Source organism: Pseudorca crassidens, chromosome 20, assembly GCF_039906515.1.
Source record: "Pseudorca crassidens isolate mPseCra1 chromosome 20, mPseCra1.hap1, whole genome shotgun sequence".
NCBI lineage: Eukaryota > Metazoa > Chordata > Mammalia > Artiodactyla > Delphinidae > Pseudorca > Pseudorca crassidens.
Window position 1 is genome coordinate 8,696,827 of NC_090315.1, and position 24,888 is coordinate 8,721,714.

At 55.1% G+C, this 24,888-nt stretch overlaps 1 protein-coding gene across 4 annotated transcripts; it reads right to left on the reverse strand.

The window, feature by feature from the left end:
- KASH5 (KASH domain containing 5) lies at positions 1 to 24,138 on the reverse strand. Of its 4 annotated transcripts, XM_067718200.1 has the most exons (20): positions 24,066 to 24,138; positions 21,479 to 21,616; positions 18,281 to 18,385; positions 17,670 to 17,856; positions 17,133 to 17,197; positions 15,898 to 15,964; positions 15,475 to 15,636; positions 15,111 to 15,228; positions 14,726 to 14,776; positions 9,469 to 9,546; positions 9,147 to 9,203; positions 8,840 to 8,899; positions 7,792 to 7,856; positions 7,541 to 7,628; positions 7,114 to 7,236; positions 4,935 to 4,993; positions 3,091 to 3,136; positions 1,312 to 1,376; positions 1,109 to 1,228; positions 1 to 1,002 (listed from the first exon to the last, which is right to left on the reverse strand). In XM_067718200.1, the coding sequence occupies exons 1-20, from the start codon at positions 24,079 to 24,081 to the stop codon at positions 843 to 845; spliced, it is 1,830 nt and encodes a 609-aa protein (XP_067574301.1). In that variant the 5' UTR covers positions 24,082 to 24,138; the 3' UTR covers positions 1 to 842. The 4 variants fall into 4 exon arrangements, with proteins under 4 accessions (XP_067574301.1, XP_067574297.1, XP_067574299.1 ...); XM_067718196.1 differs by having other exon boundaries at positions 1 to 1,228; XM_067718198.1 differs by lacking the exon at positions 24,066 to 24,138 and adding an exon at positions 23,917 to 24,046 and having other exon boundaries at positions 1 to 1,228.
- Positions 24,139 to 24,888: the final 750 nt, after the last annotated feature.

Here is a 24,888-nt window from a genome sequence, read left to right on the forward strand (position 1 = left end):
TTGATTTGTCCATTTATCATTGTATGTAAGTTATACCTCAATTACAAAGTAAATAACCAAAAACAAGTAATTAAATGTCCCCCAAACTCCCATCATCCTCAGGAGAAAAATCAATGCTCCTCAGCCTGGCATTGGAGGGTCTATTTTTCTGTCTTCTAAGGTCTAGCCATGGCAAATAGATGATCACTAAGTGTTTGCTGAATGAACAAATGGCACACCGTTTCCTGCTGGCCGTTGGTGACATCTATGTGTGTGCCTGGCCCACATCTTGTTCTCCCTCTTTCTGCCAAGAGAGATGCTCTCCGAGTTGCCCTTGCAGCTAGGGGTGGTCATGCCAAACAGTTCTGGCCGATGAGACAGAGTCTGCTGCTGGCTCTGGGAAGGCTATTGCTTTTCTTTATAAAAAGGAAGAGATGTGTCCCCTTCTCCCTGCAGATATGACGTATGAAGCTACAACACCTGCCACCTCCTGAGCACAGGGGAAGGGCCAAGAGAGTCACAGAGAATCACAGCACGCTGGTCCCGGTGCTATGCAGACTGAGCTGTGGGTCCACAACTGCCCTCCTCCAGACTTGTTTTGTGAGGGAAATATAACCCCTAGTGCTTAATCCATTACTGGTTGTGTTTTGCTATTGTTAAGAAATGTAGTTGTCAACGTTAAAAAAACAAGAGACTTCACATAAAAACCCAATACAGGACTGTGGACCCTGCAGCACTGTATCTAGGGTCCCGGCAATGGGATAATCCCAAATCACAGTGGCACACCCACGGGATTAACAGTAAAAAGAGCCCCTGTTAAATCACTGAACTAGACGCCGCTCTGAGGCGGCAGGATGCGTGCCTCACACTGGAGGCGGCTGGAGGTAGCAGAGCTGGAGGTGGGGCCAGGTGGGGGTCGGGGACTGGCCCAGCAGCCGGACCGAGAGCAGCAGCAGCAGTAGCAGTAGCAGCAGCAGCAGCAGGCCCAGGACTGGCGCCAGGATCAGCGGGTGCCGAGTGACTCTGTGGGGAGGCAGCACAGTGCTTGGGGGGCCCAGGGGAGCCCATGGTATCCCGGAAGTGCCCTGTCTGACCATCACCCTCCTTCTGGAGATGCCTTGGGGTGCACCTGAGCTGCTGGGGGTGCAGGGGGCGCAGGCAGAGGTGGCCCCAGACTGGCCTCCTGACTGGGACCAGCTCCTTCACCACCGGCACCAGGGCTTGCTGCAGCTCCGGCTCTGAGGGCCTGCTGGGGGGAAAGGAAGGCAGGGCGATGGTGCTGGACTTTTTCTCTGCCCCCAAGTCTGCCCCCAGGCCCTTGGGTCCCTCTACCTCTCAGGAGGGCTTCCTGGGATGTCTCCAGGGTGTGAGTCTCCCAGAGGGATGGGGAGATCCACCTGGAAGGACAAAGGAGACAAACTTGAGACACCGGGTCCTGGATTGGGAGCGGTGCTGGGTTCAGCCCGCTGGACAGAAGCGACCACATGGAAGGGGGTGGGACACAGTGGTTCAGTGCGTGAGCCTCCCGGAGACGCACTGCTGCGTTGAGCTCCCAGCTCTGCCAGTTTCCTGCTATGTGTCCCTTGGCACGTTCCCCCATCTCTCCAGGCCCCACTTTCTCCATGTGCTGGGTGGGGATGATGACGGCACCCACCTCACAGGGCTGAAGTGGAGAATGAATGAGTGAATGTGGGCAAAAACCAAAAAATCAGGAGGCAGGCTCAGAACAGTGCCTGGCAGACAGTGAGCGTACAATAACTGCGTGAGCTACTCAACATTATTATTTCCATCTTCTATCTGATTCTGGAAGTATACAGGCTCCCTGAGGGCAGAGACCCCATATTCTTGAGGAGCCCAGCCCTGGGCTGGGCCTAGTCCACCGTGGATACTGTTTTTTTTTTTTTTTTTTTTTTTTGCGGTACGCGAGCCTCTCACTGTTGTGGCCTCTCCCGTAGTGAAGCACAGGCTCCGGACGCGCAGGCTCAGCGGCCATGGCTCACGGGCCCAGCCGCTCCGCGGCATGTGGGATCCTCCCGGACCGGGGCACGAACCCGTGTCCCCTGCATCGGCAGGCAGACCCTCAACCACTGCGCCACCAGGGAAGCCCCCATGTATACTCTTTGGGTCCATCTTCCTGCCCTGTGCCAGGCCCAGCAGGCACTTTAAGATTAAAGCCCCCAGTACTCCTCCTGACTCACTTTCCCACCTCATCCCCCGTGTCTTTCTGAAAGGGCATCCCCTCTGCAGATCTCAGCCTTTCCCACCCATGCCTTTGCTCTGTGGATGATGATATGGTAATAACAATACAATAATAAATAAAGAGTTCCAGGAACACCAACCCCAGCCACTGTCTTCACCACTGTCGCCTCCTGTGTGTCTGCTCTGTGCCAGGCACTTTACTACCTGATCCTTAACACTTATCCTCACCCTGAGAGCTGGGTAAAGATTGCTGTCACACTAGCCGCGAGGAAACTGAGGTGAGGCCCCAGTCTCCATGGAAGGGAGCGTGGTGTGGTGGGAAAGAAGTGGGCTTGGGGTCAGGCTGCTCAGAGAGACCATGTTGGATGGTGTGGGCCCTGAAGGGTCCCAGGTGCCTGGAACGGAGGCTGGCACACCTTCGGGGCTCACGGTTCTTATCTGAGGACTGCAGGCTTCTGACCTCGCCAAATTTCCTTCCCTCTCTTCCCTTGCCTAAGAATCAGGATTGTCACCTGCCACTTTGAGAAGCAAAGGAGCTGGTGTGGGTGGTGCCGGGCAGGGCAGCTGTGGCAGGGGCGGTGCCCCAAAGGCGTTCTGGGCTGGCCAGGGAGGGCCCGGCCCCTCCTGAGTGTGGGCGCTTGTGCCTGTGCATTTTTGCAACCCGGGGGTGTAGCCACGTCTGTGGTGTAGCGGCTGCGGCCCTGTATGTGTGCTTGGGGGGTCCCCTGGGAACATTCTGGCCGCCCACTGGCCTGCAGCCTCCCTCTCCAGCACCGTCTCCTCTCATTAGCTGCAGCGAGGGCATCGTTATCTCTTGGCCTGCTTGTGGGTGTGGGCAGGGGCTGGGGAGGAGCTGTGACTACAGCAGCCTCATCTGAGGGCCTGCAGTGGATGGTGCAGGGGACTGCGTACCATGACCGGGATCTCTGCTTCCTCTTCTTCCTCTCTCCTGGGTAACCTGGGGTGACAAGAAAGTCGCTGCAAGCATCTGTCTCCCCTGCCTGGTTCCCATTCGCCCGCTGTGTGGCAGAACCTTTAAAGGAGGGCTCTTAACATGGATGGGCACCGTGGAGAGACCTGGAGGATATCCTGGAGTTTGCCAACAAGCAAACTGTTGCGAGTAGGTCTCAGCATCTGTATTTTTTCAAGGGAATTTTCACCAAATTCTCCAGAGTATGTGACTCCTACAGGGTCAGGGGCCTCTCCACCTCATTGGCTTTCTCAGCTGCTACTTTCCCAGCTGATCCCCCAGTTGATCAGAGGCTTCTGGTTCTCTCACACCCAAAACACCAGAGACTCAGATCTCTCCGGGACCCCACCCCCTGGCCCAGCTTCCTGCCTGGTGGGTTGGGCCATTTTCAGTCAGTCTCGGTCTTACTGGGTCTTGAGAACTGGGACTCCAGCTCAGACTTCCTTGACTCCAGAACCCAACTGTGTGGGCCCTGCCCCCATCCCAAATCATTTCTCTTAAGTGTGCAAGCTCCAGCCTCTGCGCCTCCTATGGTCACAGCTGTCTGAGCCCCTGAAATGCCTCTCTGGGGACTCAGGCCTCAAGCTGGCCAGCCCTGACGTCCCTTGGAGACCCAGAGGTCCACAACACCTGCCAACCACCTTCGCTGGGGATCAGGGATCCAGCCTTCCAGCCTTAGCTACCAGCTTCAGGCCCAACACCCTCAGGATACAGCTGTTTCCTCAACTCCCATCCAATCCAGGCTCGTGGGCCCCAGCCTCTGCCCCAGTCAGACACACAGCTGTCTGATCCTCTGGGACTTCTATTCGGGGACCCCCAGCCCCTCTCTCAAGGTCCAAGCTCTCGCCCCTGGTCACGTCTAGGGGTCACAGGATTCACCACTTCCCTCACTCCCAGCTTCCCAATCTGTGGATCATGCTGCCCCTACCCACCGCACCCTGCTCGGATGTCCAGCCCCTATGCCAGCCCTTGTCTACGCCGCTGCTCAGCCCCCTCTTCCATTCCCTGGTGACGCTGGGGGAGGTCACAGCTCCAGGGCCCCCATCCTGCCCAATCTCAGCTTTCCCAGACAAGTCCAATTAGAGGCCGCGGCAGGCAGCCTCATTAGTTGCCGCAGCCGGGAGCCTGCAAGAGGGGAGGGGGAACAGAGAGGCACCGCAGGAAGGCAGAGGCCCCATGGAGGAGGGTGGACCCAGACATCTAGTGCTTTCTCTATCCTCCGAGGCTGCACATGAGCCTCGTAACAGTCGGTAACAATCACAGGGCAGGGGTTCACTCCACCCCATCACAAAGTAACCGAGCTGGGATCTGAACCCAGGCTGTCTGATTCCAGAGCCCCTGATGATCTCCCAACTGTCTGGCTGCTCTCCTGGGGCACAGTCTTGGTCTCATTCATCCCACAGTTCCCTGGAGGCCTTGGGAGAGGTGTGTTCAGTGACAGTGACTTAGTGACTGAGCTGTCCCATCTGCCTGACAACTGTCTTCTTGTCTAAGGGCCTCCTATACGAATACCACTCCTAAAGGATCCCAAGCAGGGCCTCCTCCAAAAGTATTTCCCCCCAGGTGGGGTTGGGTGCTGGATGTCCTTCTGGAACGATCAGGGTCTGAGGGCAGGGCTGGGTCTCACTCATCCTGGTCTGCAGGCCCAGGGTGGCCTCAGCATGAATGAACGAGGGAATGAGTGATGCACTCCCTCGGGGCTCTTCCAGGCCTTGTACTCTAGCCATCTGAGAGTTGGCGTCAGCTAGAGGCAGAGGGATGGCTCAGGGAGGACCAATCTTCTTACCACATTGATCGCTCCTTCCTTCCTTCATGAGGGTATGCAGGCTCTCCCTGGAAGTTTCTCTGTGGGAAAGAAAAGCTTAGGTCTCCCAGGCTGCAACACCTGCCAAGATTTCACCACCTGCTTCTAAGCCCTGCCCTCCTCTTGGGCCCCACTTGAGAGTGGCTCTAGCATCCCTCCAGGAGCAGAAGCCAGAAGCAGGACAGTTGTTCCAGCAAGCCCCTTTCTCCTTCAGGACCCAGGAGTTCAGGACCCCTGCACCTCTCACACTCCTACAAGCCTCTCACACTCATCTGGGCCCCAAAGAGGCTCAACGTTTCCCTTCCAACACTCTTCTCCTCCCAAGTTCCCAGTCTTGGGGACCCAGGTCCCCCTCCATTTTCTCTGGAGACATCCATCCTTGCCTGTGGTCTCAACCACCAACTTGACACTTTTATAAGTACATCCCTGAGCTCCAGCCTTGTGCACCCACTGCCCCTGAGAAGCACCCCCCTATCCCTCAGGGTGCTTACCTCAGAGGGTGGCAAGCTAAGTTCAGCGTCTTTCTGTCTACTCCCTTCCCGGAATCCAGCGCCCTCAACCCCGCTGTCAGCAGGTCGGCAGCTCTGTCTCCCTGCCCCAGTTCTCTCTGCCTGTCCCTTTTTCTCTATCCCAAGGCCCTGGTCTGGCTCAACCTTCACCCTCTACCTCTGGATCACTTTCCCAGCCTCCTCCCTGGCCTCCCAGGCTCTCAGCCTCCAGTCAGTCCCCATGTGGCCCCAGAGGGGTCTTTCTACATCCAGAGGTGACCTGCCCCTCCCTACCCTCAGCCTTCCTGTGGCTTGATGGAGAAAAGCACAACCTCTCAGCTTCATTGACAGGGAATTCCTTTCATTATCCAGCCAGACCTCATCTCTCATTAGTCACCCCCACTGCCCTCTGCTCCACAAACATGTTATGTGGTTTCACGCTCTCACATCCTTGCATTTACTGTTCCCACTGCCTGGAAGACCTCTCCTTTATCACACCACTTAACTTCTTTCTTTCTTCAAAATAAACTCGTGTCAGTTTCCCTGTGATATCTCCTTCAGTCGCCTACCCAACATGGAAACTCTCTTCTCGAGGCTCCCACAGGGCCCGCCGCCCACGTCTAGCACATGGATCATCCTGCATTGGGATGGCCTGATTGCATGATCTCTACCAGGCCTTGAGCGCTGGAGAAGCCAGGCCCTGAATGACTCGCTCTGTATCCCCAGGAGCCAGCGCAGGCAGCACCCGGAGGCCCGGGTCAGCCTTCCCCTCCAGGAGGCAACGGACCACTCTCAGCAGAAGCTCGCTCTAATTTACACTTCCCCTGAGGAGCGTGGCTCCGCCCCCCACAAGCTGTGTGATCGCCCTCTGAGCCTCAGTTTCCCATGAGTAACAGGATGAGGGATGAGGGTGCCTAAACCTCGCAGAAGCAGTGGGAGAGGTCAGTGAGGAATCCCACAGGAGCGCTGGTGTCAAAGAGAAACAGAAGCTTCTCTCAACTCAGGGAAAAAGTGAACAGAGAAACGAGTTTGTCTTTTAAGGATGATGAACAGCTTTGAAGCAGTATAATTTTCAAGACAATACAGCGTTGTTTACAGAGCTGTTAGCAATATTTCCTTAAAAAAAAGGAATTCTTCTGGCACTAACAGCTTAAAATCTCACTTTTCAGCTGTGAACACTGAAGATGAGTTGTCTTCGTTGTTTCAAACAACGTTTGAAATATTGTTCAGGTAATTACGGAAGTCATAAAACAATGGCTATTGTTGAATTCAAGATTACGTAGAGGGCTTGTTAAGTTTTTCTTAAAGGTGACATATTCAAAAGGTAAATGCTTACTGTACCTTTACGGTGTCAAGAAGAACAATTCACTTACTCCCTTCCCACTGTAGTCCCATTTTAAATAAGGTGATTCCTGACAGTGTATTTGAAATAAGGACAACCACTAGCATGCAATTTGTGTGTTTGCTTTGTTCACTTTTGTCTTCCACACCAGCAGGCCAGTCCCTAGAGGGCAGGGGTGGTGTCCTGTCTGGCTGGGGGCTCCTTGGCCAGCAGCCAGCAGGCCCTCAGTCAACATCTGTCTATGAGATGGGGAACAGTGAAGGCACATGGTGTCCCAGGCCCCTTTCCCGGCCCCTGGATCCAGTGGTCTCAGAGTCCCTCCTGTGCTCACCTGCCCCCCAGTTGGGGCTTCAGGTGGAAACTCAGCTTCCTCATTGGTCTCATTGATGACCTCCTCCCACTGCCACACGCCACACAAAGGGTTGGAGAGATCGGCGGCTGCCACTTCCTGTTTCTGGGAGAGAAGAAGTTGTTTCTGAGGCCATGGAGAGTCAGATTAAGGCAGAAGACAGGTCAGAGGTGGGATGGAGATGGGCTGAGGCGTGAGGATGGGAGGTGGAAAGAAGGTGGTGTGAGAGGTTGGGCTGGGGAGTCGGTGGGGGCAGCACCCGGCAGGGGTTTGGTGCTCAGACCAAGGACTGGGTTAGTGATGAAGTTAAGGACTGAGATGGTCCTGGGGGAACTGGGGTGGTGTGAGAGGGCTGGGTCAGAGTTGCCGCTGGCGGTGGGTTAGGGTGTTCTGGGGGTGTCAGGCCCACCTGCCGAATGGCCTGGATCTCCACACCCAGCGATGGTCGTGGCAGCTTGGTCCAGTCCACTCTCCTCACCTGAGCCCCTTCGGGTAGCCTGGCCACACAGTCAGGACGGGGAAAGCTGCCTCCATGCCTGCCCACCACCTGTCCGTCAGCCTATGCTGGGGTTGCTGCCCTGCCCACCTTGGGGCTGGAGGCCAGGGGTCCCTGTCCTGGGGCTCCCCTCCTGCCTCCTCCACCCCTGCCATTCCACTCACTCATCCAGCCCCTCATGGGTTTGACTCAGCTGCTCCTCCAGGTGTGAAATTTCCAGCTTCAGTTCCTGCAAAGGACGAAGTGGGGGACCCCTGGGTCTCCATTTTTCCCCACCCCCCCATGCCTGGGCTCCTCTTCCAAGGTCAGTTCCACTCCTGTGACTTCTTTGGGCTCCTCCAGACACATATTGCCAAGGGAGAAGGGGAAGAAACAGTGACAGAAACTTAGGAAGCCAAAGAGAGGCAAAGAGCAACAGGAACCCAGAAGGTAACCTATCAGTCAGGAAAATTAAGAAAAGGAAGGCAGAGATAAAACACATGGAAAAACGAGAGACACAGAAACAGATTCACAGAGAGGCAAGAGACACATGGGGTGCAAGAGACTCTGAAGACAAGGTATAGAGAGAGGAGTCGCCTCAGGAGACAGAGGGACTAGACCCAGAGAGAGGCCGAGACAAGAATCTAAACAAGCCCGGCAGAGATACAGAAATAGGAGGAGGGGAGATGTGGTGAGAAGTCACCCACAGAGAATGAAAGTGGATGGGAGGGATTTCCCTGGTGGTATAGTGGTTAAGAATCTGCCTTCCAATGCAGGGGACGTGGGTTCGATTCCTCGTTGGGGAACTAAGATCCCACCTGCCTTGGGGCAACTAAGTCCGCGCGCCACAGCTACTGAGCCTGCGCGCCCTGGAGCCCGCACACCACAACTAGAGAGAAGCCTGCGTGCCGCAACTAGAGAAGCCCGTGCACTGCAACAGAGACCCCGTGTGCTGCAACTAAGACCCAACATAGCCAAATAAATAAATAAATATTAAAAAAAAAAAAGGAATGTGGATAGGAGATGGAGATAGAGAGAGAGAAAGAAAGGAACAGAGGAAAAGTGAAAAGGCAGAGAGAGACAGAAAGGGAGAGAGACACACAGTCAAACAGTAGCGATGGAAGAAACAAGACGTGGAGACTTGGAAAAAGATCAACAGAGACAGAAGCAGGCAGCAAATCCCAGAGATGGCAAAAGAGAAGTGGGGAGAGTGGGGCCAGGCCAGTGGGTTACCTGGATTGTAGTTCTGTACTCCTCCAAGGTCTTGGCCAGACTCTCCGCGTGGCGAGTGCGCTGGGAAAGCCCAAAGCTCACTGAGACTGGGCCCAGCCCTCCAAAGACGCTGAGGCTGGGTGTTGGGGGGACAGGCGGGGTGGGCTTGGGGGAAGAGCTAGGGCCTGAGGGAGAGCACCAATTTCCCGGGAACCACTCTGATCTCTCCTGGCTAATTATCCAAGGATTACAGCCAAGCAGGACTTCCCTTTGCAGACTTGGGGCAGGAGACACACAGAAGGCAAATGTTTTCCCCCAGCCCCCTCACCTCGGAGAGGATGGCGTCTCGCTGGCAAATGAGGCGTTCACACTCGTAGAGCTGCCGCTGCCAAGGAAGGAGCCCGTCCATCTGTCTGGCCTGCCCTCCCTGGCCTGCCCACTCTCCCGAGCCCCTCTCCTCAACCTCCATCCATGTCTCTGGACATCAGCTACACCGAGAGGGGTTTCAGCTGAGTTGCCCACTGGCCCTGGGAACCTGACGGCTTGACTGAAGTCCCTGATCTCACCAGACCACGGGGGCTGAAACTGGTGATTGTAAAAATGGCCTCGGGGTGGTAGGAAGTTGTCAAGGTGCTAGGGACGGGTGGCACCTTCAAAGCCTCTTTCTCCGTGGCCAGCTCCTCACTCCTCCTTTTCACTCCATCCTGCTCGGCCAGCAGCTTCTCGTTCTGAAAGAAGGGACCCTGGTCACATTCACTTCAGCAAACGGCCATGTTAATATTCATAGCTGACATTTGCTGAGCACTTGATGTGCCTTGGGCCTCATGCTCAGCACTGTCTATGTTTTAGCCCATTTAATCCTTCTAACCATCCTATGGGATCTCAGCTTTGATTTGCGGATGAAAAATCAAAATAGAGCTGCAAAAATGGAGATAAGATAGGATGCACGGGGTGGCTGTGAGGATTAAATGAGCTAATTATTATTGCTAATAGTTACTGAACACCTTGCCAGTGTTAGCTTATTTCTTATGCCCTATTTTAAAGATAAAGATGGGAATTCCCTGGCAGTCCATGGTGAAGACTCCACACTCTCACTGCTGAGGGCCTGGGTTCAATCCCTGGTTGGGGAGCTAAGATCCCACAAGCTGCGGGGCACAGCCCCCCCAAAAAATACCAGTATGATGAACCCCCATTATCCATCACCCAATTTCAATAATCATATACATTCTCCCCATTTATTTCTTCTATATTTTTCAAATTTTTTTGTTTTGTTTTGTTTAACCAGAGTATTTTAAAGTAAACCCCAGGCATCGTATTATTTCACCTGTAACTACTCCAGCATTTGTATTTTCTACTTGAGGACTTTTCCTCTAGTAAAACCACAATACAGTGATCACTCTTAACAAAATTATTCATAATTCCTTAATATCATTGCACACCCAGTGCTCTTTTTTGGTTTCGGTTGTCTCACAAATGTCTTTTCACGTTTAGCTTCTTTGAATGAGGATCCAAACAAGGTCCACCACGGCTTTTGGTTGAAACCTCCCATTTCTTTTCATCTGACAGTGATCCCCAGCCTCCCCAGTCCTGGCATTTTTTCAGGTCCTTCATTTGTAGAAGAAACCAGGTCATTTGTCCTGTAGAATTGGTGCGTTTGGATTTGCTTTACTGTGTTCTTGTTCCCTGTGCAGGATATTTACCATGCTCCTCCCCCCTCATTATTTCCTATAAACTGATGTGTAGGTCCAGGGCCTTGTCCAGACTCCTGTTTAATTTTTGGAAGGAAGATTTCATGGATACTGCTATATGCGTTATACTGTGCCTTTCAGGAAGAATGTAAAGTCTGGCTGTCCCAATTATTAATTTTTACACTGTAATCATCCCCAGTTTTACAGAAGAAATTAAGGATTGGCATGGCTAAGAAACTTGGCCAAGGTCACGTGGAGAGTAAGTGGACTCAAACCCAAATCTGATTCCAAATCCTGCACTTTTGTTGTTGTTGTTTTGCAGTACACGGGCCTCTCACTGCTGTGGCCTCTTCCGTTGCGGAGCACAGGCTCCAGACGCGCAGGCTCAGCGGCCATGGCTCATGGGCCCAGCCGCTCCACAGCATGTGGGATCTTCCCGGACCGGGGCATGAACCTGCGTCCCCTGCATTGGCAGGTGGACTCGCAACCACTGTGCCACCAGGGAAGCCCGAATCCTGCACTTTTAACTCCCAGACTCCTCTGAGCCAGTTGCAGCCCTGGATGAGAATGGGGAACGAGCTTCGTCCCTCATCTCAAGTTGCTCATCACTGGAGGTGGAGACCGACACAGAAGCAGATGATAATACATGAGGTGGGCCTAGGGCCCTGGGCCTTGTGGGAGCCCAGGCTTTGCAAGGAGGATGTACTGGGTCTGAGTCCTCAAGGGTAAAGAGAGTTATCTGCGAAAACAAGGGGGCTGGGAGAGGGCAGCCCACGCCAGCCACAAAATGGGATTTGAGAATAAAACAGACCAAATTCCAGTCTAGAGCTTCCAGGCACCAAAAACCTAGCAAGTTGCACTGAGTTTTGACATGAGGCAGTCACTGGGGAAAGCATTTCAGGAGCACGGAGGCAGTCGACTTACCCTTGGCCACATCCCTCCTCCTTGCGCCCCTAGGGATACCAAGGTCAGCTCCCCGCCTCACTCCAGCCTGGCTCAGCTCCAAGTCCTCCATCAGCCGCCTTCTCCCCCTCTCAGGCTCAGCGGGCCTGGGCTGCCAGGTGAAGGGCAGAGGAAGGACGGGCCAGGAATGCTGTGTCAACATCTGTCCACCTGGTCGGGATTTACAGGCTGGATCCTGGGCCACTCGGCAGGGAACCTGGTTACTCAGCCGCTCCTGCCTCCTTCTGCAGTAACCTGAGCCCTGCTCTGTACGTTCTCGTAGGAAAGCTGAGTGTCCCTTACTCCAGCATTATTCTACTGTAACTTGAGAACTTGATCTATAGATGGTCTGTAGGCAGCTGCTGAGAAGGGAAAGGTGGGGGAAGGGAACCAAGAATAGCTTGTTTATCAAGCGCCTAGGATGTCCCAGGCGCTGCTCAAGGCACTTGACCTGGCACAGGCCTTCTGGGCCAGGAGGAGGCAGAGACTGCCGGCTGCCATTCACCCTGCTTATTCCCTCTCCTACTTTCCTTGGGGGTCCACTATCCACGAGGGCAGGTGGGTCCCAGCCGCAGCTCTGGAGGTGAATCAAGATGGAAATCTCAGCAGATTCAGGACAGATACCCGGCTGGTTAGCTAACCCAGCAGCCATTCTCACCCCCTCTCAACTCGTTTGCCTCCCACTCCAGAGGCTGAGGAAGGTCAGATATTATCCCAGCCTCTCGTCATGTAATCCAGTGAGCTGTGAGAGGAGTCTGCTGGTGCGGGGGTGGAGTGGAGGTGCTCCTGGAAAAATGTTTCCTTCTTATGAAGAGAGAGAGCCGTGAGAGGAGCATTTGTCCCTCTTTGTCCTGCTTTGAGTGAGAACGTGAGGTCTGGAGCTGTTGTAGCCATCCGTGATCCCGAGGCCACGGGCAGACAAACAAGTCAAAAAGCTGCCAAACCAGCCCAGAACCTTCAAAACCTCTTGTTAAGTTAATTAGTGTCCTTCAGACTGAAGCCACCGGTTCTTTGGTGCTTTCTTCTTCCGAGCTGAAAGCATCCCAGACCTATCGGTGGCTGTGTTATCCATGTCAGGGAGTGGTTCGGCTATAATCATTTGATGTCACTTTAGCCAATGAGATATGAGAGGGAGGTCCTGTCATGGGGCTTCAGGGAAAGTTTCTTCTTGTTCTTTTTTTTTCTTTCTTTTTTTTTTTTTTTTGCGGTACGTGGGCCTCTCTCTGTTGTGGCCTCACCCGTTGCGGAGCACAGGCTCCGGACGCGCAGGCTCAGCGGCCATGGCTCACGGGCCCAGCCGCTCCGCGGCATGTGGGATCTTCCCGGACCGGGGCACGAACCCGTGTCCCCTGCATCAGCAGGCGGACTCTCAACAACTGCGCCACCAGGGAAGCCCTCTTCTTGTTCTTAAAAAGAGATGTTTTGGGGGGAGAGGGTGGGATGAATTGGGAGATTGGGATTGACATATATACACTAATATGTATAAAATAGATAACCAATGAGAACCTGCTGTATAGCAAAGGGAACTCTACGGCACTTTGCTGTACGGTAGAAACCAACACAACGTTGTAAAACAACTATACCCCCAATAAAAGAGATGTTCTAGAAGAAACAGTCACATCCTGTCTGCACCCCATGCTTCACACCATGGCAGCCATCCTGCAGCGAGATTCCCATTGTCCCGACAGAGGGAATTTTCATGGAAGAGCCAGGGAATGATAGTGGAAAATTTTTTGGTTTACGTGTAAAAGCCATAATACAGACAGGACAGAGATGTGGGAGGATCAGGCAGAATGAGTATTACTGCCTGGACTGGGCAGAGATCCTCAGCGCTGGAGGAGGAGTTCAGGAAGAGTCAAAGAAGAGAACAACAGAGTGAAAATGGGCCCTGAGGCCAGTCCCAAGTCCCAGGTTAGACGGCTGGACAGGATGGATGCAGTTGAACCACAGAACCTCTGGAACATCTGGGAATCTGAGAGAGGTGTTTCCCAGCTCAGTCTGTGAAGCAGCAAGGTGTGTGAAAAATAGAACAGAGATGGCTGTGTGAGGAGCTAAGGCACAGAAGGCCCAGTGAGGCCCCTATAGACACAAAGTCACAGGAAAGCAGCTAAACCTCCTCTGTGCCCCTAAAAGGGTGTGGAGGAACCCCAGTGGCATTTGTGGGTTGTCGGGTTCCGACGAGGGATACCACCAGCAGATGCAGTGAGGACAGTACATCCAGAGACCAGAAGGCAATGCCAGCCCCCCAGTGGATGCCAGCGTGCAGTGGTGACTAAGGCTAAGGACCAGATGGGACAACGAACATCAGTCTGTGACCAGCAGAGAGAACAGACATTGACTGAGGAGCACTGAGATGCTGCATGGATCTCCAGCAACTTAGATGCCACCTTCCGTGCGGGCTTTATTTCCACCTAAAAGGAGTAGGTGGACCCAGAATTTTAACTAAGACGATGTTTTCTGTCTCAGAATGGGGCTTGAGTCAGCCCTGAGGCTGGACTGGGCCTCTTCATGCTATGTGTTAGGCTCTGGGCTAAAAGTGGCCATTTAATCCCCACAGCAATCCTGACGAAGAGATACCCTTCTCTCCTGTTCTTAGAGAATAAAACTATGGCTCGGAAAGGGCACGTCACTTACCTAAAGGCTGTCTGTTGTGTAAGTGGCAGAGATGGGATTTGTTTTTTTTCTTTTTGGTCGTGCTGTGCAGCATGTAGGATCTTAGTTCCCCAGCCAGGGATCGAACCCGTGTCCCCTGCAGTGGAAGCTCAGAGTCCTAACCACTGGACTGCCAGGGGATTCCCAGAGACGGGATTTGAATCAGGGCTGACTTTAAGGCCTGTGCTCTTTCCACCATAAAAAATATGAACAACACTAGCTATCTTCTAGTGAGCTCTTTCCATGTGTCCTGCCTTGTACCTAGCATCCTCTTGTTTAAATCTCACACAATCCAACCAGGGAGATTCCATTATTTTTCCCTTTCTCGCAGGTGAGGGCACTGAGGCACAGAGAAGGGCAGACTGGCCCATGCTTATGTAGGCAGCCTCACGTAACCGGGAGTCCGCCCCATGCCCCACCCTCTTACCGACTGTGGCAGTCCTCACATGCAGCCATGTGACCTTCAGGGACTTCACACATTGGGATTGGGCTTCTGAGGTCTCCCTCACCAGACTGAAGGGTGTTTGTTGCAGGCGGCTGGGGGTGTTTGGGGCAGCAGTGGGTAGGGCAGGGAGATCCTGAGGACTGGGGAAGGGGTAGGGGTGGGCACTGGGCCTCAGCTCACCTCCTCCTGCAGACTCTCTATCTCAGCCACCAGCTGCTGCTGCTCCTTTTCCTGACCGAGCCCAGAGAGAGAACAAAGCCGCCTTTTCAGGCCTCCTTGCCCCCAGATTGCCCTTTTTCCACCCCTGGGCACACAACTTGGGCCTGGGTCACTGAAGAGCAGGGCTGGGGGAATGCGTCTGGGGAGCCCTGCTGACTGCTGCTGTCCCCTTTGTCATGAGAGGGATGGCAAGTAGATGTGGATCCAAAGTCTGGGGAGCAGGGCCTGGACTGAGGGAGGAAGCCCGGGAGACCTCTGCCCTTTCCCACTCCATAGTCAGTCTCTGTTGCTCAGACTCCAAGATAGTAGGAAGAGTGCACCTTTGTGCCCCTTGCCAGAAACCCACCGTCTGCCGGGCTTGGGCCAGAAGGCCGCGATTCTGTTCCTCCAGGCTCTTGGCCAGAGTCTTCAGGTCCTCCAGTTCCTCATCCAAGGCCTTGGCAAACTGCAGAGCCTGTTGGGTACTGAGTGGGGGCAGGGGCAGGTGGGCCACATGGGAGAGAGGAAGACAGAGATCACAGATGTAGATCCACTCAGAGCAACAGAGAAATCCCAGACAGAGACCCAGAGGAAAAAGGAGGGAAAGAGACTGAGTGTGGGGGACAGAAACCCAGTTTCTACCTAAAATACTAAGAAAGTGGCAGTGAGCCTGTGCCTGTGGGCAGGTGGGACACGGGGGTGTGCAGGAGGGTGGGCGGGGCCGGGCCCACCTGCGGAGCTGCTTGCGCAAAGCCAAAATTTCCTCCCCAAGGTGCAGGGAACCCTCCTCGGCTGTCTCCACACTGCGCTGCAGTTTGGCGTTCTCCCCAGCCAGCCGGCGGTTGCTGAGCTCCAAGTCCTCCAGGCTGCTCAGCAGGTCAGCTGTGGCGGGCCTGGGGACAGGGAAGGTCCAGGGTCACTGCCCACAGCCCTGGCCTCCTTTCCCCAGGTCGGGGTAGGTGTTGGTGTGGGGAGATGCGGCTCTTCTAGAGAAAGAGAAATAGGAGACTGCCCCACTCTCCCTGCGCTATTAGCACAGCCTGTGTCCCTCACCCCCTTCCCGAAGGACCCCAAGCCTTAGGCCAGGCCCTGGGCCCTAGGCAGGCTGGAGGGCATGGGCAGGGGGAGGGCAGGGAGGGGCTGAGGATAGGTACAACTCAGGTCTGGGGTCTTCGCCTCCGAAGCTCTCCAGGTTGGCTGGATCCTCAGCTTCTGAGCATCCTGGAGGGAGACAGACAGAGGGTGGTGGGCTCCCAGGTGGCCTGAGATGTTGGATTGCTCCAGGATTCCGGCCTTGGTCTTCCTTTGGCCTCCATCCTCAGATTCACTCTGGGTGATCCCATCTGCTCCTGGGGTTGCAATTATACACACCATCCAGAAAGCCTCTTGCTCATGGGTACCTTGAGCTCAGACTGGATCTCCCCATAGCCCCCAACCACCCTACATTCATCATGCCCAACATTGGGCAGCACCTCAACTGCCCCAAACTTGTCTGTCCTCCCAGTTCTCCCACTCACCCACCCACCCCTGGGCTGTCCTGGCTCCCTCACTCCTCCTGCCTCAGGCCTCACCTTCTCCCCCTGGATCCTCACCACAGCCTCCTCCCTGGACTCCTGGCCTCCAGCCTCTCCTCCCCTCTCCTGCCCCTTCCCTGCTCACAGCCCGGTTGGAGGAGGTTCCAGAGAATAACAAGAAAGCTATATTTTTTGACTTTTGTTTTGTTTTTATAAGCCTGGAGAAATAGAACATGAACACTTTTTTATGGAGCACCTCCTGTGCGTGAAGACTTTGGGGTAGAATGGTGAGCAAACCAGCCAACCAAACAGCAGGGCAGGTAATGAGTCAGATAATCAGATTTCTGCAGGGGAGGACTGCAGGTCTGTGCTGAGGGAGCTGGAAAGAAAGGGACCTTAGCCTGCAGCATCCCAGGCCTTCCCCACCAGGGCTTCCCTATCAGGTGTGAAGGATTAGAGAAGACACGGAAAGTTTAGGCTGAGAAACAGCCTGAGCTGAGGCCAGGCCGGAGCGGGGCAGTGCCAGCAACAAGACCAGAGGGACCTTGAATGCAGGGACTAGAGTACAGGGAGGGGCCAGCTTGATGATGGTGATGGAGATGATGATGAGAGGTAGGAGGGGCCTCTGTAACAGGGCTGGTGTTAGGAGGAGTTAGAAAGAACCCGTGAGGAAAAAAACAAATAAACCCCAAAGCTCAGGGCAGCTGGGAGGCAGTCATGTCATGGAGGCATCTAGAAAGCCAAACTCGCAGCTCCAGGTTAGAGCAAAGGTCTCTGGAGTCCTGCCCCATCCCCTGCTCTGCCCCTGGGTGGGAAGTTCCCCACACTGTCTGACCCTGGGCCTGCCTGCTTCATTCTATATATAACAATCTCACCAGATGGCAGTTGCTGGGAGGTCAGGGTTCCCTCAAAGGCGGTCTCCTCTTCCAGCTCTAATCCCCTGTATCAAAGGGATGAGGCTTAGAGCTCCCTGCAACAACCTGCCCACTCCTGACCAGCCACTGGCAGGGGGATTGCGGGTGGTGGGAGGGGACAGGTCAGGTGAGAGTGAGCACCGTGGGGAGGAAGGTGAGGCCAGATGGCAAGCGCCCGGGGCCAGATGGAAAAGCAGGAGGGGCAAGGACTGGGTTTGGAGGAGGGATAGGGACAGGCCTCTGTCAGCCCCTTAACAATCACCCTTCTCCTCCTTCCAGCCCATTTTATTTCTGCCCCCAGACTCCCTCTGCCTCCCAACTTCAGGCACTTTGTCCTCAGAACCCCCTCCCAACCCCATCTCTACTTTTCTCTCCTCCTCAGCTTCCTTCCAACTACAGCAGGTCGCTGTGCCCAAAGGGTGCTGGCTGCAGTAAGCAGGTATGAGGTTAGATCTTAGGAAGGGTTTCCTGGGGGAGGGGGGAGGTGCGGGGACCCACCCATCCCGCTGACAGGCAGCAATCCAGTCCCGCATGATGACCAGGAAGGTGTCCAAGTCCACAGTGGCCTGAGGGCCCTCGCCATTGGGGTCCAGGCTGCAGGCCAGTGTTTGGAGGCGTGCATCCTGGGGACCCCGTCCCGTCACAGCCTCCAGGTAGGCTAGTACATGGGTCACAGCCACAGTGCCTGGGGATAAAGCAGGCTGTGAGGGAGTCGGGCAGGTGAGGGGTGGGGGATGGGGACAGGCAATGGCTTTGAAGTGGGACCACTGGCTGGGCTGGTGGCACCCCAGCACCATGGCCCTTGGGCAATGGGGCCCAGTCATCCCCACCTCAGAAGGTGGACTGAAGAGGACCAGCTGTGCCCCACCAGGTCCACAGTGGCTGCCCTTCCTCCCTCTCCCAGGCCCCAAAGCCCCACCCTCCTCTGTTAACGTTCCCCAAGTTTCCTCCCCTCACTGTCCTTGTCCTGAAAGGCCTCCATCCCCTTATCCATTTCCTTCTGGAAGCTTCCCACAATCATCCACTTCACCCTAGCCCATCCCTCTCGCTATGGCTCCCCAGTTCCCAGCCGCCCATCACCATCCCTCATAATTCCTTGATTCTCTGACCTGTCCTCTGGGGGTCACAAGCTTCAAACGTGGAGTTGAGTATTTGTTCCTCTAAGCTGAGCGGTGTCCCCAGGCTCCCCTCCTCTGGCTGGTCCGAGAGGTACACTGAGGAGACAAGAGTGCCAGCCCACCTATGAGGAGGGGGGACGATGAAGAGCAAAGAGGGGTGACCCCAGGTCCTGGCTCCTGCAGAGGGAAAGGAATTCATTTCAAGCTGCCTGGAGTTTGGGCTGGTGGGGAACCGCAGGAAGCTTTGGGTGGCAGCCACAATGTGAGGGTCTTTGAGTCACCTCCCCCATCCCCTGACCTGGGAATGTGGGCCCCATCTTTCAGGCCAGGAAGTGCCCCTGCTGTTGAATCCTTTGTGTTCAGTTGGCTCAGGAGCCCAGATACTGAACAAATACTCTGAGTACAGCCTTTCCTCCTCTCTTCCCCTGCTTCCCAGGCTCGGCTCAGAGGGGACTAAGGGTGGAGGAGGGCAAAGAAGAGAGGATTCTGGGAGAAGCCGAGGGTGAAGGTGGGCCCAGGAGCCAGGAACAATCCAATATCGCGCGGGCAGCCTGGATCGATCACTCCCGGCAGCATCTCCGGTCTCCCAGCCTGCCTCGGGGCTGGGTCTCTCTCCTTCCCACATCCCTGAGGCTGGTGACATCAGTGCCCACGGCCTGGGGCCTGAAACGAAGGGGGATGGGGCAATCCAGGCAGGGTGGGTGGGGAGCAGTTAGGAGCTCAGAGTCCAGCTTCATGACTGTGAGCAAGTCTTTTCTCCTTTTGGAGCCTCAGTTTCCCCACCGGTAAAATGGGTGGGTAGAGTGATCTCCCCTCCCCAGGGATGGGAGGGCTAGGTCTATGAATTTGAAGAGCACCCCCTCTCCCCTGCCTCTGCACAATGTGAATATCCTGGGGTCTGTTTGTCCACTGCTGTATCCACACATAACAGGTACTCAACAAATGCTCCAAGATATAGAAGGAGCCTATATATTCTCTACCCCAGGACCCACTGGGCCAGCCCAGCCTCTTTCCCAGGGCTGGAAGTGACCTATGAGGCTCCCTGCCCTGACCCTGGACAGCTGGGTATAGCAGAGGGCCAAGCACAGGCTGCAAGGTCTGACAGACTCAGGGGGCAATCTGGGCAAGGGACTCAGGCTCTTGGAGCCTCAGTTTCTTCCTCTGGAAAATGGGTGGGGGGGTGGTTACTTTGCTCCTGGAGAAGAGATGAGATAAAATCTGGAAAGGTCCTGGCAGAGGGCCTGGCACATGGTGGAAGCTCAATAATAAAACTGAACATGTATTCAGCCTTTAATAGGAGCCAGGCCCCTTCTGAGCATCTTACACCAACCATGGTGGCTGCTATTATTAGCCTCACTTTAAAGATAAGGATACTTAGAGACGGGCAAGTTAGAAACTTGCCCAAGGTCACATGTTCAACATATGAGTGCCCTTTCTCATCCCCCTGATTCTTCAAGGGTTCTTTGTAGTGAGCTAAAATTTGTCCCCTTGGGTTTGAACTTATGCTTCTAGGGAAGGGGAGTGGGAATGTATAGTTAGGGGAGACACCTCCTCTCACTGTGCCCCCATGTTATGGAGGAGGACCCTGAGGCCCAGTGAGGTCACCCAGGACTGGCTGGCTCCAGATGTCGTGGGATCTGAGGATCTGCATGTATCTACAGTGCAGATGTGACACTCTGCCTCCCGGGGCCCCTCAGGAAGATGTCACTCTGCTTCTCTCCTGTCTTCTTTCCTTCATTTCCTTCCTCAGTGTCTCTACCTCTGTCTCTGTCCTGTCCCTTTTCTAGTTTTTTCTCTCTGGCTCTTTCTCCCCATCCTCCTCCCCATCTCTCTGTCCCCTGAGTCCTGCCTGCCTGTCTCCATGTCCACCGCTCCCATTTTCTTCCCTGTCTCTGTGCTTCTTTCCCCACAACTCAGCGACTCTCCGTTCCCTGAGCCTTCTCTCTCCCTCCTTGCCTTCCTCGGTCTCCATCCCTTCTGGGTGTGTTCCTCCCTTTCCTTCGGAAGCCTCCCAAAGCTGGCTCAGCCCTTGGCCATGGTTCCTCGGTGGCCGCATGCCCTCTGCTGGTGCAGACGAAGTTTAGATGTTTAGATGTTGGTCCCTCGGTCAGCCTGCCCTCACTTCCCGAACCCCGGTGTCTGCCTCCTACCTTCTTATCTGGAGAGCCTCCTGAGGCCAGAGTCCAGGCCTGCTAGGAGCCTCTAAGAAAGGGGTCTTGCCTCTCCTCTAGGATGGCAGTCTCCCTCGGGCTCTCTCACTTAATAGATGAGTTTCAGGAAGGGCAACCCAGCATCTTCCTCCCGAAGCCGCTTTCACACCCATTTGGTCTGCATCCATCCAATTATTCAAGGACTTAGCAACTGGGTTCCTATTACATGTCAGGCATTGCTCCAGTGCAGCGTGACCAACAGGGCAGCCGCTGGCCACAGTGGTTCTTGAGACCTGAACTGTGGTGAGTGTAAATTGAGGTGCTCTATTAGTGTAAAGTACACACCAGATTTTGAAGACTTAGTATGAAAAAAAGAGAATGACTCCAACACATTTTTATATTGTTGTATGCTGAAAGGATACTGTTTTGGATATATGGGGTTAAATAAAATCTATTATTGCCATTCATTTTGTCTGTTTCTTTTTTTTTCTTTCAATGTGGCTACTAACAAAATTTTAAATTACATATATGGCTCGCACATTGACCAGCGCAGCTCTAGGGACTGGGAATACCAGAGTGAATAAAACCGAGGCTGCCCTGTGGAGCTCATGTTCTAGTGGGGGAGACAGAGTCTAAACAGACAGACAAATAGATGTCAGTGCTATGAAGAGAAGTAAAGCAGGAAAGGGGAGAGAGTGCGACAGGGCAGCTGCTTTACAGAAAGCAGAGATCTGAATGAAGTGAGGGTAGCCTGTGGGTCACTGGAGAGGGTGCTCCAGGCAGGGGGCACAGCGCATGCAGAGGCTTCTACTCTCCCAGTCTGGCCTCCCCAGAGCAAATGAAATAAGGTGTCCAGGCAGGTGGGCACACAGCAGGCACTTCATCAAGGATCCCTCCCTACCGCCCACCCTGCCTTGAGGTGGAGGCTCAGCCACCCCAGGCCACCTCTCCCAAGTCCCCGAGTCACAGCCTGGTGTCCCATCCACCCACTCCTCCCTCTTCATCCTCCCACGGGACAAACAGGGATGCAGCCACTTACCTTCGGCAGCAGGGCCACCCGCCTGGCTCTCTGGCAGGTCCATGGGCCACCCCCGCTGCTCTGCAGCTGCTGGCGAAGCTAACAGCTCCCCCACATCACCGGGAGGGACCGAAAAGGGACCAGCTTCTTCAAGAGATCCTGGAAGGACAAACAGGGGAATGGCCTCCTCAGACCAGCACCCGTGGATGAAGACCTGCCCTGCCCCACCTGTGCGCCAGGCCGCTCTGGATTCTCAGAACCAGTTTGCCTACCCCTGCCTGGACCAGTGCAGCTCCCACTCAGACCTGTTTTATGGACTGGAGGTGTGAGCTGGGAAAATGGGGGGCCCAAGAAGTGGGCGGCAGAGATCAAAGGGGGTAGGGTCACTCCTTCCTGCCATCCCTCCTCCTCGCAGTTTGTCAAGTTCCCCAGCCCTGTCCCTCCTGCCCAGTGACTCTCCCCTGACCCCTCCTCTCCTTCCCTATGGCCCCTGGTCAGGCCTCAGCCTCTCCCCCTGGGCCCTTGACCCAGCTTCCTGACTCCAGTCTCCCGCCCCAATCCATCCTCACAGGGCCCCAGAGCTACCTGCCCCTCCCCTGCTCAATGTCTTTCCACAGCGCCCAAGCACTCCGTGGACAAAGCCTAGACCTTGGACTTGATATCCAAGGCCCTTCATGGCCTGATCCCACCTGTCTCCCTGACCCCAAATCCCACTTGCTGCTCCAGCAACTCTGAACTGTGTGCTGTTCCCCAAACTGAGCCAGTTCTTCCCACCTCCAGGTCTCTGCCTGGGACATCCTCTTCACTGGCCCTTCCTGTCTCAGCTCCCATGTCCCCTCCTCTGGAAAACGTTTCCGAAAGAGGGGCTGTCCCTGGGTTCTCACACCACCCTGGGCTACTGACATTCTTGCCCTATCAGCTTGTATTTGGAACTGCTGGCTTCGCCTGTGAGTTTGATCCCCACCTCTCTCCTGCTCCCAGCCCTCCCATGGCTCCCTAGTGCCCTCAGTTGGAACCCCCCAGCAGGCGGCCCGGGGCACCGAGGCCATGGGATCCAGGCCGCAGTGAACTGACACCAGAGGGCCCCACACCATGAAAGTGATCCCCATGGGGATGGGAATCTGGCAGGGTGTCCTGGCACCACTGGGCGCACATCAGGAAAAGTGCCCTCAGGGCTAAGTCCAGCCCCTCAGGCTGGTGCAGCACAGAGCGGTCCCTGAAACTCCCGGCTTCTTCTTGCCACTTTTCTCTCCACTGGCCGACCTCCAGGTCCCTCACGGCCCATATAGGGACTCAGCATCTTCCCACGGTCCTCCCAGGCCCAGGCTCCCAGCTCCTCTGGGGAGCCTTCCTTGAGTGCCTAGAGCAGTTAGGGACTCCCTCCTTTGTGCCCTGACAGTGCCCTGTCCTGCTTCCATCATACCCAGGTTGACCATACGACTTACTGTCCCAACTCCAGGACACTTTCAAGAGTGAAAGGGGAGCTACGAATAATGACAACAGACAGTGGTGCCCATATAAGGCTGAACTGGGCACACTGGGGCACACGGTCAACATACGGTCACCTGGGGCCTGTCTGTCCTCACCCCACCCACTCAGCCCCCCCTTTCCTCACCAAGTACTCCCCATGCCCTGCTCTCCCTGGTGCCAGACGGGGTCCACAGCTGTGGAGTGCACACTTCCTGGTGGCTTTTAGAAGGTCCTAGAAAAAGGGGTCTTTCAAGAGAGACCCTTCCAGAGTGTGGACCAGGCTGGGGGGTGCAGAAGGGGGGTGACGGCTGTGGGGCCTGAGTGGGGAAGGGTCCCTGCGAGCGAGGGTGCTGACAGGCCCTGGGAGCCTCTGACAGGGCTTGGGGGACACACTCCTGGTGAGGGACCGAGGGAGGCTCTGGTGGACCTCAGGGGTCTTTGACGGGGAGATTCTAGCAGGAGGAGGACCCAAGCAAGCATTGTGGGGATTTCAACGGGGTCTCTGACTGGATTTCTGGGGAGTCTCCGGATTTCGGGGGAGGGCGTCTCTAACACGATTTTGGAGGGGAATCTGACAGGATTTTTGGTTTCTGGGGACCTCTGGCAGGACTTGGGGGGAGGGTTCTGATAGGAGTTGGGAGGAGCGAAACAGGGTTTGGGGGGGTGTCTCTGACAGGCTCTGAGGGAGAAGTCTGACAGAATTTCTAGAAGATTCTGACAGGATTTCAGGGGTCATCTACAAGATTTCCTGGGGGGTTCCTTTCAGTATTTCTGAGGGGATCTGGTCAGGATTTCAAAAAGACTTTTAACAAGCCTTAGAAGGCCCTGATATTGGGGACTCTCCCCTAGGATTTGGGGGCTCTGCCAGGATTTCAGGAGGGGCTCTGACCCGGCTGGTCCGGGGAACCTCGCCACGGCCAGGGCGCACCTGAGGCCACGTCCCAGTCTAGGGACACAGCTGAGGGCCACGAACGACAAACAAACGGCACCTGGGTCGTTGAGGAGAGACGCCTGCGCTGACCCCGCCCGGAAAAGCAAAGGCGGCGGGGTGGGACCGAGAGCGCGCGCGGCGTCTCAGAGCTCCTCCCCCGACGCAGGCGCACGCGGGGGCCAGGCGTGCGCGGGTGTAGTCGGTTACCTGTAAGGCCGCGCATGCGTAGGGCTGCCGGGGCGCGCGACCAGGCTCGTGAAGGGGGCGCATGCGTATTGGCCGAGCGGGCGAAGGGTGAAGGGACTACAGCTGCCGGGAGAGGGCGGCGGAGGCTGCGTCACGTGCGCTGGAATTTTCTCTACGCCCTCAAGCGTAGGTGAAATGGGCCCAAGCAAGGGAGCGTTGGCCTGAGGGACCCCTGGTCCATCCCCCACTTCTTATCAGTCAGCAAGCCGTCTCCCTTTTGCCCTCTGTTCCGTGCCAGGTTGCCGGTGACCGTCACAATGATGCCCTGCCCTGTCCTGCCTCACCACTCTCATGCCTTTTTGTGGCTCCAGTCACCATGTATTGATAGGTCCCCGAAAGATTCTTTCCCAAACCGTTTTATTCATTCCTTTTAGGAGAGAGTGGAGGAAAAATAGCCTCAGCTTTTCTGGCTAGAGCGAGGAAGAGAATTATATCCCAAATTGACTCCTAAGGAGGGGCATTAGGGGTAAAAGATGTCCCACGCATTCGGCCTCTTTGCTAGCCTAGACACAGAAAAGGAATGATTTTGCATTCTTCCGTTCATCCCATCCTTATTCATTCAAGTGTTACTTCCTCAGAGAGGCTTTCCTCTGACACACTGCCTGTAATTCAGACCCCCCATCTCTCTACTTACTCTTTTTTATTGGTCCTCGTGGCACGTCTCGCCACGTGACATATTCTATATTTGTGTACTGTCTTTGTCACCCCCCACTGGAATGTGAGCTCTGAGCAGTAGGAGGCTGTTTGGGGACTAGAACATGGCTGGCCCAGTGTGGGCGCTCAA